Below are 16,218 nucleotides of genomic sequence, written 5' to 3' on the forward strand. Positions count from 1 at the left end.
AGACCTTTCATTGAGTTGGGTTGAAATTGGGTCTGAATATTAGTTCCAAATTAAATGTGAGCAAAGTTTGGACATTATTAGAGTCAAACCCGATATAGGCTCAACCCTTTAATATGCATATATATATATAATATTCATATTTTGATATATATATATATATATAATTATATATCTAAATTTATAACACTAATACTTATGAGTTATTTGTCAAAATATATTAATATATATATAAGGAATATTAAATACACAAAATTATGTCAAAAGATTTAGAAGGACAAATCTTAATACAAGCAAATTGAGGACCTTTGAAGATATATTGATTGTTGATCATATTTTTTTACTATTTTCCATGTACATTGAATTAATTGGATACATTATTGTTGAAAAATTCTTGGTTTACATATTTTTTTAATGAATTGTTATCGGTTCTTGTATAGTTTTAATGTTGTGGCCATGTGGATATTAAATTAGTTTAAAACTTAATAATTATAGTAATTACATTAAGAAAATTAAGGAATTATAAGTGAGTTTAAGTTAAGTTCAAATTAAACTCACAATTTGAATATTTTGTGAGTCAAGTATCAGTTTCACATTTATCAATCCAAAATTCATAATTCGAAATTTGAAAGTGATACTAACTATAAAAGCGGAACTTGAGTTTGTTAAACCTCGCTTCAAATGACCCAATTGATAGACCTAAATCCTTCCCTTCTTTTGATTTAAATGAAATTAAATTTAAACCTATAGTTTAGTACTCATATTCTTTTGTACCCAAACAGCCTTTTGACCATTGAAAAAAATTACCCAAAATACTACAAGTTATCTTCACCTTAATTAGAATTATTTCAAGTAATCATGAAAGTCAAGTCACATAATCGATTTTGTTGTCTAGGTTCTATTTTTCTTTTTTAGTTTTTTTATTCTAACCATAAAAAAGGTTCCTAATCACAATACTACTATGATTGATCATAGAAGTATATTGTTTGGATTGCATTTTCTGGAAGGGTATATTGTAACACTTTTTTTAGATGTGATGTATATGAAGTAAAAAGATCATTGAAAATGTGTCAAGGACATATTTCCGAAAAACATGAGATTTTTGTCCTGAGAATGGCAATACAAAAAAAGCCAGTATATTGGCATATTACTGCAAATTGACCTCTTTTTTACAAATATATTATTTTTTATAACTTAAACTATGCAAAAAAAAAAAGACCTCTAATCAAAATATTGAATTGTATGTTCAAACTTGTAACATATATGCTTCTAATAAAACAAAAAAGAAATGAAAAAGATCAATCTTTAAAAATATTACCTATGGAAGATAGAAGCAATTGATAAAATTCAAGAATTCTTCCAGACTTGTGGTTTTCAACTATCATTGATTTCCTCCAGTTTCACGTGATCTAGTAGGCCCTCGCAATTTTAATCTTTTGCCATTGCTAGAAAATGTACAATGGTAGGGAAAGAATGGTTTTGATAGTGAAGAAAAAGACAAAGGAACTCTTTTATAGCAACTGTGGAGCCTTAGGGCAATTGCAGTAGTTGACGAATAGACACAACTGATAAATGGGCAATATTGCCCTTTTACACAGTAAAAAGAAGAGAAAGAGTGCATCAGACTTTTTTTTTTTTTGGCAAAGAATGGTTTCAACTTTCCTTTTCTCATTTGTTGCTATTCAGAGAACTCCAATAGGCACCGCTTTGTTACACAATATGAAGGGTTGTTTTTAGGTTCTTCTTATTGTTTGCATTGTAAATATTGAACCTGTAGTTAAAACTCTACCAGATTTGATTAGTTGGGAATATTTAATATATATGAGACTAGAACGAGCAAATACCCAATAAGATTTGAGAATACCCAATCTTTTGAGTTTTTATAACAAATAATTTTGTTTCCACAAAATTTTTCCTGAATAAACACATTTTTGAATTATATGTTCAATGTACGTGAACTTCCGTGGTACAACACTAGCACTTTACCTCCTCTTTTTTCCTGTACTTTTAGCATCTTTAATGCATGTGTTTTTACTTAAGAGATTTTTTTTTTAAGCAAATGAGGAGCATTCAGTGTAACGTAGTAAAATTCACTCGGAACTTTTTTTATGCAAGATGAATTCTTAATAACTAATACATAGCATTTTGTACAAAGTTCTTGTTCGTTAGAAAAAATTATTGTTATGTTAATCTTGATTGTAGAGTGATTATGATAAAAATTTATTCCACTCTATATGATGAAATGCCCAGTAATTTTTCTTTTAGCTTGATGAAATGCTTAGTAGACAAAAATTTGAAATTTAGAATATGGATTTCTTTGGTAGGTTTTACAAGTGGTGGGGATATCTTATTGTATTCTACAATTATTAACCATTTTAGTTATATCCAAAACAATTCATTTGAGCAACTAGTGGAAAAAATAGAAAAAATAGAAAAAAATAGGGGTAGGATATTTGTCTGAATTGATTCTTCCAGTGGAGAATGCTTCAAGAAAGTAGGGATGTAAAATGGGTAAATTATTTGAAGTATTAGTTCTTTCCTATTGTTTTCTCTTATCCTAGTTCGTATATACTCATATTATACTCGTAGAATATACGTTCTTACGTATCATTCCAAAAAACATTCGTATTTCCCGCATTTCAAAAATATTTTGAAAAATACTTATACTTTTCAATTAACCATACAAAACACTTAATAAACTTTTATAATGTATCACCTTCGCAAATTATACTTCAATTTAAAAAATTTTAAAATTCGAATAATGATAATGACATGTTTATGAGTTATATACAAATAAGAGTCACATATAACATAATAACTGTAGATTATACTTATTTAAGCAATATGGTAACAAAATTAATAAATGTAACATCTCATACACGAAAATAAGTTTAAGATTGGTATAAGAGAGCAGCATATTCTTTGAAAACTATAGTAAATCTATCCATATTTTTAGTTTTGTAACTTTCAAATATGTTCATACTATTTATGCACGAATTTATATGAGTAATTTTCCCGAACACGTATTTTTATGCTGAATTTTAATCATACTTTTGAGAAAAAAAACTAGTCTAATATGTATATAGATAGCATCTCGTATTATATCTGTCCTGTATTTTATCAACTATGCTCTTAGTGCTGTAAGTAAAATGTGCTGGGACTTAAATGGACGATAAAATAAGTCTAGTTGGTATTAGAGATGAAAATGAGCCGAGTCGAGGTTTAGTGCTATACTCAAACTCGACTGAATCTCGAACTCGATAGGTGATACTGGCACTTGAACTCGAGTTCAAACTTGTTTGAGCAACTAATATATGGCTTGAGCTCGACTTGTGAGGAAATTGTTTAAGCTCAAACTTGATTCGATAAGACTGGAGTACTTATCAAGCCAAATTGAGCCTTAAGTACTCACAGTAAGAACGAGTCTCCAGGCTCAAAAATCTTGGAAAAACAATCAGTTAATAACATAACCTGATTCAATATGAAATTTGTGAGCTGATCCTAGAAAATCTCTTATCACAGAAAGAACAAGTTTCTAAACTCAAAATCTTGGAAAAACAATCTATCTATAACATAGCCTGATGCAATATAAAACTTTTGAATCGATCATACAAAATCTCTTTTAAGTTTGGGTTTAAGTTTGGGTTTGGGTTTAAGTATGGATCATACAAAATCAGACCCTACTCAAATGTATAATTCTTTTATAGGTATGGCTCTGAGTAGGGTTTGAATTTAAAAACTTAAATCCAAATCCAAAATAAATATGGTGGATCTGGATTGGATCTGAATAATATGCGACTCATTGACAAGTCTGATAAAAAATTTCTCTGTAGAACAATAAATTAGAAAGACACGCTTGGAAGCTGTGAGAAGTTCATTCCCAATGAATCCTCTACGAGGTTGGAATATATATCATTAAAAATTAACTATATATCTTCACTTGAGGATCCAGCTTCAAAAATCACATTGTTCATAGGTTAGGACATGCCCAAGCTGTATATAAGAATTCTCGGCATGGATCATAGGCAGACTAAATGGGAGAGTAGTGGAAGCGCAACTGCATTAACAGAAAGAATTTCTATTGAAAGAATCAAATAGCTTTTTATGCTATTTAGAAGGAATCAAAAGAGGAAATCAAACAATAGTTATACCTTCCATTTGATCAGAGGGTTGGTACACCGGTGCAAGAGAAGAAGAACTCTAATGCTGAGATTCTGCATTGTCCTTAGATGTTGAAGCAAAATCGAAAGGACAGGCTATCTAATGTAGTAGCTACATTATAAGACTGTGTTCTATGTAGATTCTGATAAAGGAGCTGAAGTTTGTCAACACCTACTATATTACCACCGTGACTATGAGTGGCAGGTACTTCAGAACCAGGCGTCCAATCACCTGTTTTCAATGTGACCTAATTGTGTCTTAGTAATATAACTTTGCCGCTTTCTTTTTACTTTCTAATCCGTGCTACAACTGAAGAACCTGAGTTTTCAACCTACTTGGCTTGCTTTTTTAGATCATAGGATTCTCTACACAAAATGAATCACACACAAACAAATAAACCCGCAACACTAAAAGTGCGATACTTTAATCTCCAACAGGACATGATATAATTACCACTGCCAATAAAAAAGACTAAATCCTATATACACGGACGTTATATGCATTATCACTATTGAATTTATGATACATGTATAAAAGTTGAATTTCAAATTTAAATTTTGTATAACTATTATTTGTCCAAAACTGATAGTATATACATTGTCAGTATAGAAAAGATTAATTCAAAAAAATATGCAAACAAGCCTCACACTTCTAGCTTTCTTCACTCAACCAAAACAGCAAAACCAAGACTCACGTGCAAACCATAACCAAATGGAGGACGACGAAAGTCACTGGAAAAGTTCCTTAGCCACTTTGTATATACGTACATGTCTCTGTGTGTGTGTGTATATATAATAAATAATTGAAAGTTCTATATAAGGCTAAAGATGTGTACATTTGTCAATTATTTGAGTTCTATAATATTCAAACAACTGTCACTCTTGTTAACATTCACAATTTGTCGTATAAGCATTAACATCCTACCTATTTATTCGAGCAATAAGCTTGTACACAGAGAGCCATTGGTTCGTGCATGACTTTTCCTTTAATTAATATTTGCCCCTTGCTTTATAAAATTATTTCTAGTAGCTGAAATTTGAAAATGAAAAAACAAAGGTATGTTTGGTATTAGCGGATGAACAGAACGAATATGGCGAGACTTGAGTCAACTACGATGTCAGATACTTTTGAGAATCTCCTCTTTTCTGTTTTTCTTTTTTCAAAAACTAACATTTATTAAAATTTATGAATAATAGTGAGTTTGTTTGGATAAGAGTTTATTTGGATGATTTATTTGAGATATTTACTGTAGCAGTTTTTATGATGTGATGTGTGTGAGATAAAAAGGTGATTGGGATTTGTGAGACAAAATTTTTTTTTTCAAATTCTCTCTATCCAAACAAATTCAGTATTATCTTCATAGAATTGGGAGTACCATTCCAATAATAAAATGTGAATGTAGGACATTTGAACATTGAGAAGCTTGTCATACATCCACATATTTTGTGATTATAGTGACATGGTCTATGGATCAAAACATGGCTAGCGCAAGGGAGTGCAAAGTAAGGATGGAAGGGTTCAGTCACTATTTCCGATGGTATATTCATGTATCGATTGAAGAGGAATTGAAAGACAGAAGATAGCGGTAATGGGGGAAGAGCAACGTGAATTAATCTATTTTTTTTTAAAAAAAAAATTTTGAACTGCTAAGTGAAATGGAGGAAAATTTTATATCGATCATGCCTAATAATTGTTTTCAAACCAATGAAATACAAGGGTTCCACCTGATTTTATATAACATGTCAAGTGGATTTCACTTAACATGTAAATTAGTAAGTAAGATCCTCATATATCCACTTGAAACTTTTCTATTGTTCCTGGATCATGTCTAATAGTTGTTTCGAACATACATAAAATTCCTCGTGAAGCAAATGATAAGTTTTTAGTATACTGTTCAACCCCAGTTCAAACATTTAATTGTAAAACAAAAAAAGAAAAATAGTAAATCGGTTCCAGAGTTTTGGATTTTACTGGTTGTGGCCAGTTTCATAAACTCTATGAATCATCCGACATATTAACCACTAAGGTGTTACAAATAGGAAAGAGATGCCAAAATAGTAGTTGAAAAAGTAGCCAGCTTGAAGTTATAGTGTGGACTAAGTAGAAGTTAATTGTCAAATGAGCATATGAATCAACTCGGCCATAGCAAACATATACATAAGCTCTGAGAGCAACCATTAGTAGAGAATTATTGATCTTTGACGGGCAAGTTACACTTTACCTCCCTGTGGTATAGCTAATTTTTACATAACCCTCATATAGTTTTAAAAGTTATATATAATCCCTCATAATTTGGATTAAAGTGTCAAAGTGACGGAAATGATCATCTGTAACAGAACCTATAAAAATGTCGAAATTACTTTTGTTTAAAAACTAAAATAGATGGAGTGACCAAAATATATAAACATAATATGCATGACACTCTAATCTCGTATGATTTTATATTTTACTATATAATCCCCTTATGGTTTAGTGCTTTACCATATAACCCCCTTATCATTTTTAATATATATATATATACATAACTCCCTGTGGTTAATAAAAAATTTTCAACTTTATATAAGGGTATTTTTGATAGTTTAGTTAACTCCGTTACGGATTGTAAATTTCGTCATTTTGACACTTTAATCCAAATTATGAGGGGTTATGTATAGATTTTGAAATCATAGGGGGGTTACGTAAAAAAAATACTAAACCACAGGGGAATAAAGCGTAATTTGCCCCTCTTTGACACTAAAACTAATAATGATTCACTGCACTCGTAGCATGAGCCTCTTCCGGTTGTTATCTACCACTTCTATGTATATCTCAATTTTCAGTCATTGAAAGAAATATGGGCACATTTAATTTTAATAACTTTTCCAGTGATATATTGCCCCTTTTCAATGCCAACATTTTTTTTAAAAAAAAATTTCACAAACATTTTTGGGCAACCATGTGATGTCCAGCTAATTTCTGACCTCACAAGATATTGTGGAAAATCGAAAGTTGAATGTGACTTTTTTGTTTTTTCCTTTCAAAGCCAACTTCAGTGTGATGTTGATAAGGGCTGTAACTATCAGAAACAAACGCGTGTGTGAAATAATGCAACCATTCCATTGGTTTACATTTGCCACTTACAATTTTTATTATAAAACATGAATATTACTCTAGTTTTTGGAACCTGAAGCAATTATAATAGAACGACTTTGGCCAAGAACACTGACAATTGTAGGTGACACTCAGAATAAAAAAAAAAAACAGTTTATTGAATAGAATATGGGACCGCAGGCATCCAATGACTGAATCGTGCAATTGTATATAGGGAAAGCCACTTGCAAAAAATTAATGAGAAACTTTTGACTATGGACCATTTTGACCTTAATTGTATATAGGGAAAGCCACTTAATTGTCCTTTGCACTCTGGAAAGCATTATTGGAAGAGACAGCATCACAAAAAGCAGCAATAAGGTACCTTCCTTTTTCCATTGATCATTTGCCACTGTGAAGTCTTGGCCTGCCGACTCTTGAGAAATTTGATTGAGCATCATGGCAGAGAGTGCTGTACGTTTTTTGATTAACCAGATCTCAACTTTGCTTTACCAAGAGATCACACTTTTGGGGGGGCTTAAATCAGATGTTCAATTCATCAAAGATGAACTCGGGAGCATGAAGGCTTTCCTCAGAGAAGCTGAAGCAAAGGACGACAATATTAAATGATTCTCAACTCCAAGAATGGCTAAAGCAGGTTCGAGAAGTTGCTTATGATACACAGGATGTTCTCGATGATTTTACCTTCCGCTTTGCTCGTGGTTACATGGATGGATTCTATGGCAAGGTTGGAAAGATCTATAACTCAATAAAGAATCTGAAAGCTCGCCATCAAATTTCTTTGGAGATAAAAGACATCAAGGCCAGAGTTGGAGAGATTTCAGCAAGGCATCAGAGGTACCAGTCCCTATATGGTACTCAAGAAAGAGGCTTCAGCTCTTCTCGTCAGGTGAATGCAGATTTTGACATTCGTGCTCAATCACTCTTCATTGAAGAAGCTCGACTTGTTGGGATTGATAAGCCAAAAGCAGAGCTCATCTCAAAAATCGTTGATGACCATTCCCAATTGAAAGTAGTTTCGGTTGTGGGAATGGGGGGACTCGGGAAGACTACCCTGGTGAAAAAAGTCTATGATGACGCTGCAGTGAAGAAACAATTTCAGAGCCACGCCTGGATAACTGTTTCTCAAAATTTTCAGTTCAGGGACATCATCAAGAACCTGATCCAACAGTTGTACAACGAAATCAGACGGCCGGTCCCTCGCCGAGTGGAATCCATGGATGATAATATGCTGATTGAATTTGTCAGAGACTTCCTCCAGGAAAAAAGGTACATTCTTGTCCTTGATGATGTGTGGAGTATAGATGCCTGGGAAGCTATCAAATGTGTATTGCCTGACTGCAATACCGCTAGTCATGCTGTATTGACAACACGAATAGCTGATGTAGCTTCTGCGTCCTGTTTAGGATCACTTGACTTCGTCTATAAGATGGAGCCTCTTTCTGATAAAGAGTCTTGGACTCTGTTTTGCAATAGAACATTTCAGAGCAATGACTGTCCTCCAAATGTAGAAGAAGTTGCTAAAAAGAGCAATGACTGTCCTCCAAATGTAGAAGAAGTTGTAAAAAAGTAGAAAAAATGTGAGGGCCTACCGCTTGCAATTGTTGCAATAGGTGGTGTTATGGCTCTGAAGGACAAGGAAAAGACAGATGAATGGGAGATGATTCTTCATGGTTTTGGTGGCGAGGCAGATGGCAGTGGTAAGCTTGACAGGATCAAAAGGGTACTCTTACTTAGCTACAATGATTTGCCTCACTATCTTAAAAGCTGCCTATTGTATCTAAGCATCTACCCTGAAGATTATTCAATTTATGTGGATGTTATACTTCTGAAATGGATTGCACTAGGATTTGTAGAAGAGAAAGAAGGGATAACATCCACCGATATTGCTATGAGATATATGAAAGAACTCATCAACAGAAGCTTAATCCAAGTTAAATCCAGATCGACCGATGGCACATTGGCTACATGTGGTCTCCACGATTTTCTGCGTGAAATCATTGTTTCAAAATCTAAAGAGCAGAGTTTCACGACTGTAGCCACCAGATGTTACAATTGACTTAAGTTAATATTGAAATAGTAACAATCAACCTCAATTCCTCAAAATATGCGTATGTACAAGTATGGATTTAGATTTTCATTTTCCAGTTAACTCCATCAAAATTTTTCTGGTTCAGCAAGACATAGAACAGAGCATCTACCGAAGAAAAAACAAGATCAAAGTGTATGAAGCATAAAAGATGAAGTTTGTCAAATTAGTAAAGCTTCGATAACACCTTTCAAAGTCCAAAGTCCAAACTGAAGGTTCAGTGTTCCTTTTTTTTTTTCTTTCTATATCCTTAGTTTGTATGTATATTTTTCTCAAATAAAATTTAACTGATAGTGGTTTGATATCACAAAACACTATCCAAACTCATTCGCAACTGATTTCCTTTCTATTGAAGTCAAATTACAGTCACCTTACTCAAAAGGAAATTATAATACGTTACTTGCATCCTTGAACTTTCTTTGACCTGTACTCATGCATAGGTTTCCTCTAGCACACAAAAAGTTGCAATCAAGAAACATAATAAAAAAAATAAGACCATTGACTTGAAAAGAGAAATATGGAAAACAAAAAACGAAACACAAGAAGAAGGGAAAAAAATGGTGAAAACAAAGGGTTATATGTAGAAGATCACATTCTTGTATCAAATTTTGCGATGATTTATCCTGTAACCTAAAGAAGTTCTACTCAAAGACATTTATAAAGATAAAATATTACACTTCCATTTTCTGTCGGCAAGAATTGAGGATTATCATGCTAAATTCTTAGAATTGAGGATTACAAGAATTTGATTGTCTTTCTGACGCCAACTTTCTCCTCTGCCGGTGGTTTTATTTAGCCTCATAGCTATAATATTTAGAGCCAATTAATTGAAACAACATAAAATGGAATTCTAAATTAAACTATGGTTTGATTGATTAAGGTGCCCTCCTGGCTTCTAATTTTTAATTGGCTTCGAGGATTTTGACTATATGATCATTCTTTTTCATGTATTTTGGTATTTCCACATAATTCTTGCAAGGATTTTGTTCTTTCTAGCGTTTGATATGTTTTGTTGTTTGCTGCAGCTTGTTGTTTCCTTTTATTTATTTATTTTTTTCAGCTGTATATACTTTGTTCTATCGCTTCTGCAAAACAACCAACCACACTTGTTATGGTGCTTGTGTTCTTGAACCTGAAATGTGTAAACTCTAATGTGATTGAGAACACGTCATTAAATGCCGGGATGTTTTCCTAAATTGAATTTGAATCCTCGATTTTGGAAGTGAATAACTCTAAGCAACTCTTTGTGATTTTCAAGAAGAGCTAAGCTAAAACTTGGCATTATATATCACAGCAGAAAGTTGGAGGTTCACACTCAAACTTGACAGTGTTGCGATGAACACAGCATGGAACCTGTTTCAATCAATGCGATTCAGATACCACAGGCCATGTAAACTGATGCCTTTGGGTTCTATGATATGCCTATTGAGCTAATGCACAAAGTACTGGATTTGGATAGGCAAAGTGAAGATAAACATATAATTAATTTCTCATATTCTTGAAGTATGCATTGGATGTTGGGAAAATGATCTCAATGGGCTTCCTTATCAGATTCATTTAGAATTCAAAATCAGGCTCAGTAAAACTTCTATTTTAAATATTTAAGTGGGTTGGATATTCTGGAAATGAAGTGAAAATAACCGCAGTAAAAGCATCTTGACAATCTGTACCATCAACAAGGAGATTCATACAACAACAGGGTTTTAAAAGTGCAGTGGCAAAAAACATTTGAGTTCACCAATTTGCCAAACATATGTACTATTACAGAATAGAATTAAAGGGAAAAAAAAATCTCACCGTATATAGATACACATCCTCATATGCTTATTCTTGCCATCCACTTCTGGTCAGGCAATCCCTTTGACTTTACTACAGAACGGAGCAGGTCATTCAAATAAACTCCTGTCAAATATATGATAGGCAAAAACACTGATGCCGAAAGTTGTGAACAAGTAATTCCCTTCCACACACGAGGGATAATAATGAACCAATCGAGATCCTCGACAAACCTTGAACACTTTTGTCAATTTCCGCATCAAAACACACAATAACAACTTGATCCCCAGCACCGATAGGAAACAGGATGTGGCGCTGAGGGGCAAATTCTTGTTCCAATGGAGGGAAAGAGAGAGATCCTTCAACAGGAGGTTCACCAAATGGAAAATTACAGCTCAGAGGATGCCCATTGATCGTCTACCTCATTCCATAAGGACATAGATTTTGCTACCACTGATTGCTTGGTGAGTGGGCAAAAATCTGCATGCAAGCATGGGAGGAACTTTGAACCACCCATTCTCAGGCTTGGAGGGGCATTGTTGAAGTAAACTGTGTGATCCTCTTCATCGTCAGGCTTCATGACATAATTAGGACCATCTTCAGTAAGGTGAAAATAGAATCCTCCCAAGCCATAAATTGGGGATCTACAGGAACCAAAAGTTACCCTTAAGCTTAAAGCCATCATTTGCTTCTTGAGTTTCCAAGCACGGAGTTTACCACCACCACCAGCCTGTGATAAGTTGACTACATGCCAAACTGACTCAAGTTCTCTGCCAAACCGACTACAGACCAAAATTGTTTAAGTTCCTTATTTTTGGGTTTTATGTTTTAATCCTCTCTGAATAGAGGAAGCACAATCATATTTTGTTTGATATGTTAATTAATGAGCAATATGTCCTCTATCTTAGTGCATTTTGAAACTTATTTTTTAAACATGATTTCTGTAATTTTGATAATCAAGCCCTAGCTAGCTGAATGTAGTGTGTGATCTAAGATATTCTGCTTCACTGTCTACCTTAACGGGGAAGTTAAGACACCATAATATCTACATGTTTTTTTGTAAGTACCAAATTACAATTATCTTTCTGATTCTTTCATTGCTTTTGTCATTAAGAAAAGAATTGTTTATTGTTCTTCTCCAGTTCACACACCATACATCAATATGGGGCTGTTGAAAGACAGAATAGACAATTGAAACAACACAATTACTTAAAACTTGTACAACTTTTTTAGAGTACATTCTGTTCATTCATTCTAACAGCTAATTGTCCAATGAAACACAGCTATCTATTCGTTTTTGCAAGGGAAATCCCATTTCATCCTTTGTCCGCTGCTAATATTTTGGGTTGCACAAGTTTTCTCCAGCAATTCTTTGTAACTTGCAATCCACCAAATCTTGCCTTGAAATCATCTCTTTTAAGAAGCCAAAACCTTCACAGATACATACCTCTCACATAAACTATTTGTAGCAAACTGGGTAAGCAGAATACTTTTGCTAAAGGTAGGTTGGGGGAAGAATTCTCACATATGGGCAGTATTAGAGGCTTTTACAAAGTCAAACTAGGCTAAATAAGTATGTCAGAGGGATGCAGCTATCATAAGATGTTTTTTTACCCTTCTTCGATTAACTACTCATTCCCTGTTTTTATAGTAACATATTTTTTTAATAAACTTCTTCTCATTATTTCATGCATATAAGCAATATTACCTATTCTTGCAGACAAATCCCCCCCCCCCCCCCCCCGGGGCAGCTCTTCATTTAATTTGTAGATTTGCAGGTAGTTTTTTTTTTTTTTTGGGGGGGGGGGGGAGGAATTTCAGTAGTTATACATGGTAATTTGCACTATCTGTAGGAGCATGTGTATAACCTAAAATACCAGAGTTAAACTATTACCAGGTTCTCCAAAGTCATCGTCTGCATCTTTCCTCTCCATACTGTTGCCAAGTTCCTCCTCTGTACTTACAGATATTCTGCTCTTAGCTGACATATTCGCATCCAAACTTTCAAAACCTTCAGCATTTAGAGTACTGCAAAGAATATTTTACCATATAACTGGTCAACATCTCACAGAACATAAACATGACTTGACTTGAATTAACTTATTTAGTTTTACATACACAAGAAGACATGTAAGAAAATGTACTGCAGTTACAGGTGACAGGACACTAAGCTGATTTCTACACTTTACACTCACTAGATGCAAGCAGGCTTTCCCATGGAGATGGTTCATACACATGAAATTCAATGAATCCAATCAGATCACCTAAACCCCAAAAAAATATATATATATATGGTGAAGAAATATCATTCATGCTGATTCTGCACAAATTCGGCTGCATGAGTATCTAAAAATCACAGGCTATTGTCTTAAAGAACTACAATTCATTTAACTGCAAGTTCTCTGCTAACAATCATGTAAAACAATTATGTCAGAATTGCTCCCTAGACCGTCTGTTGTACAACCAAGTTCTGATTATTCTTGTGCTAAGCGTCACTCCTTTAACCAATATTTCATAAATTAATACAGCTATCATGATGGAACCTGATTAGAGAAAAAAGTTCTATTGCAAGATGCACTCTTCTAAGATCACAAGTGCTAAAAGTCAATCAGATTTTGTACAAATTAATGCAAAAAAAACAAAAAACAAAAAAACGTAAAGAACAACGATAGATCAGCACGAGCTAGACCAGACTCCCGTTCTCCACCAGTTTTCATGAGAAAACCATTTACATAGAATAGCCATGCATAAAAATTCACCAATGGATAACTTTAACTCCTTCATGGATGGCCTAAAATACCTGGGTGTCTGGCTATGGGTATGGTGGAACATGCAGTTTGTACCAGGCTTCAGCCCCAGGGACCAGAATATCTTATGGCACGAACTTGAGGCAACGAATCACAACATTTCAATTAAGAACCCTTCCATCAAAGTCAATGTATAAGCCTCATGGTCTCAAACAATGACTGAAGTGCCCTCCACTGTTAGTTTATCCAATACCCATAACACATAAAAACCTATAAACTACTAAAGCACCATAAATTTTAAGTCTACTGAAATATGTAGAACTTAAAACTTCTAATAAATGACTCAAGATCCTAAAAAGGTTACCCATTTTTTGAAGTGGGTAAACTCAATCTTCAGCCAAGTTCCCAAGAATATTTCAATCTAATATTCCCTTAAACTCTTTATTGGTTGCATCAATTGTGAATGCTGGTGGCATTCATAAGGAAAAGAACAGAATGCATACATGTATCAATGTATCAAAATCAGTTTGAAGCCCTAAGAAAACATTCAGTATACACAGCTTTTATAAAAACTCCATGAAGTCAAAAGAATAGAATCTTGCAAGCACCAGATGCACACCTCTCCATTCTCCAAGTTGGTTCACGCTTTGTCTCCCTTTTGCTACACACAAAATGATACAGGCTTTGGAGGGGACTTCAAATATGACTGAAACTCATTCATCTCTTTCACATGGTGATAAGCTGCGGCAATGCTTGGCTTCTGGTGTAAATATATCCAAAAACAATTCCTAAAAGTTGTCTGCCACAAGTTTTTAAGCAAACTCTAAATCGTCCTCCTATTATTTGGTTCCTTATAGTCCTAGAAGAGTGCAACATCTCACGCTTATATACGTTCCTTTAAGTATGGACAAAGGACCATTATCCAAAGATACGGCAACAAAGAATGCCTTTCTATTTTTAAAAGCAAAAATGATGCTTACATATCTATTTCTTAAGACCATATGCTACATGATTGGCAATCAGCTAAATAATTCATGCATGCAATACTGATGTCTAAAATGTCTTACAAAATTGGACTCATGGTCTTCTCCTAACAGAATTATGATTTCTTAAGACCATGTCATTCTCCAGAGAAATATAATCATATCCTTATTAAATTGCTTTTATATTTATAATTTTTTTTCTTACGGTACAAAATATTGCATATCTTCTATAAATTGTTTCTGTTTTATTTTCAAAGAAAACAATGCAAAACTTCTATATTAGTAAGGTGAATTTGTCCTTAACCTATATAAGTAGTGTACTCAAGCTTAAGCTGACTATGTATACATATGCCTCTTCAAATTCAAGGAAAATAGTAACCCATTCATATATACACACTGGAAAGATGTGGGTGATAAAGAACTAAACCAGTGTTGCATTGTGGATGACAAATCATGTCATTTACTCAAGAAGGCACAGCAGACTTAAGCGGAGTCACTTGATTGAACCAAGTGACAAATGACAGAGTGTGAGCAAAGCAAGGTGAATAAGAGATGTAAACAAGGAATAAACCATATTAATCTGTGACCTAACAATGCACTAATTACAAATAAATGCGTGAAGTGGAAGATCATCAGCAAAAAAATTTAAAGCCAGCTACTAGACTCAGATGTTAATAACCTATTGGCAGGATAATTGACATCTTATCCTTCTGGTTGTCTGCCAACTGAAATCTTAATCAAGTTTAGAACCCAAAAATGATAAACGTTTTTCCTAAACTAAGTTCAACAGATGAAAACAGTGTCGACTGCATTATTTTGCCATTTTTCTCACAAATGAAGACCATTAGCATTACACTTCATTTCCATACATTTATCACATTTAAAACGGAAAACAACTTTAGTTTGTTTGTTTTTCCTCCCTCCCTTAATACCTAATGCGTTTGAAGAATACAACATGCCTGTACCTACCTTCTGCATAGCTCACCCAGTTCTCCAAACTTCACGAGTTTTATCTAATAGTTGCCATCCCATTTGCTGTTTACTTACGCTTAATCATTCAAACATCTATTCCATAACATTGCTACTATTCATCTTAAACCAAAACAATTACAGCAGCAAACACATTATACCGGTAATTCAAGCCCGCTACAGTCTTATTCACTTACAAAAGCGCCAAGTTCCCAACCTTGCTAAGAAATTAAGAATCCCACCAAACTAACTTCAGTAAACTAATTCAACTGTCCTGATTCTCAAGTTAGCATGAATTTTCTTTATGTCTAAAATTTCCTTATTTTGACATTGTTCCCGAGAACTGAGAAGAAACAAAACCAGCAGAATTCATTACTTTTTCAAGAATTGACATGGCTTCTTTTGT

General features: G+C 33.8%; 1 protein-coding gene across 1 annotated transcript; it reads left to right on the top strand.

Annotated features, from left to right (window-relative positions):
- The first annotated feature begins 3,706 nt into the window (after positions 1-3,706).
- Positions 3,707-8,821, top strand: LOC113752258 (disease resistance protein RPM1-like). The gene is made up of 3 exons (XM_027296378.1): positions 3,707-3,721; positions 4,298-4,362; positions 7,813-8,821. The coding sequence occupies exons 1-3, from the start codon at positions 3,707-3,709 to the stop codon at positions 8,819-8,821; spliced, it is 1,089 nt and encodes a 362-aa protein (XP_027152179.1).
- Positions 8,822-16,218: the final 7,397 nt, after the last annotated feature.

Source organism: Coffea eugenioides, chromosome 11, assembly GCF_003713205.1.
Source record: "Coffea eugenioides isolate CCC68of chromosome 11, Ceug_1.0, whole genome shotgun sequence".
In the NCBI taxonomy this organism is placed as follows: domain Eukaryota; kingdom Viridiplantae; phylum Streptophyta; class Magnoliopsida; order Gentianales; family Rubiaceae; genus Coffea; species Coffea eugenioides.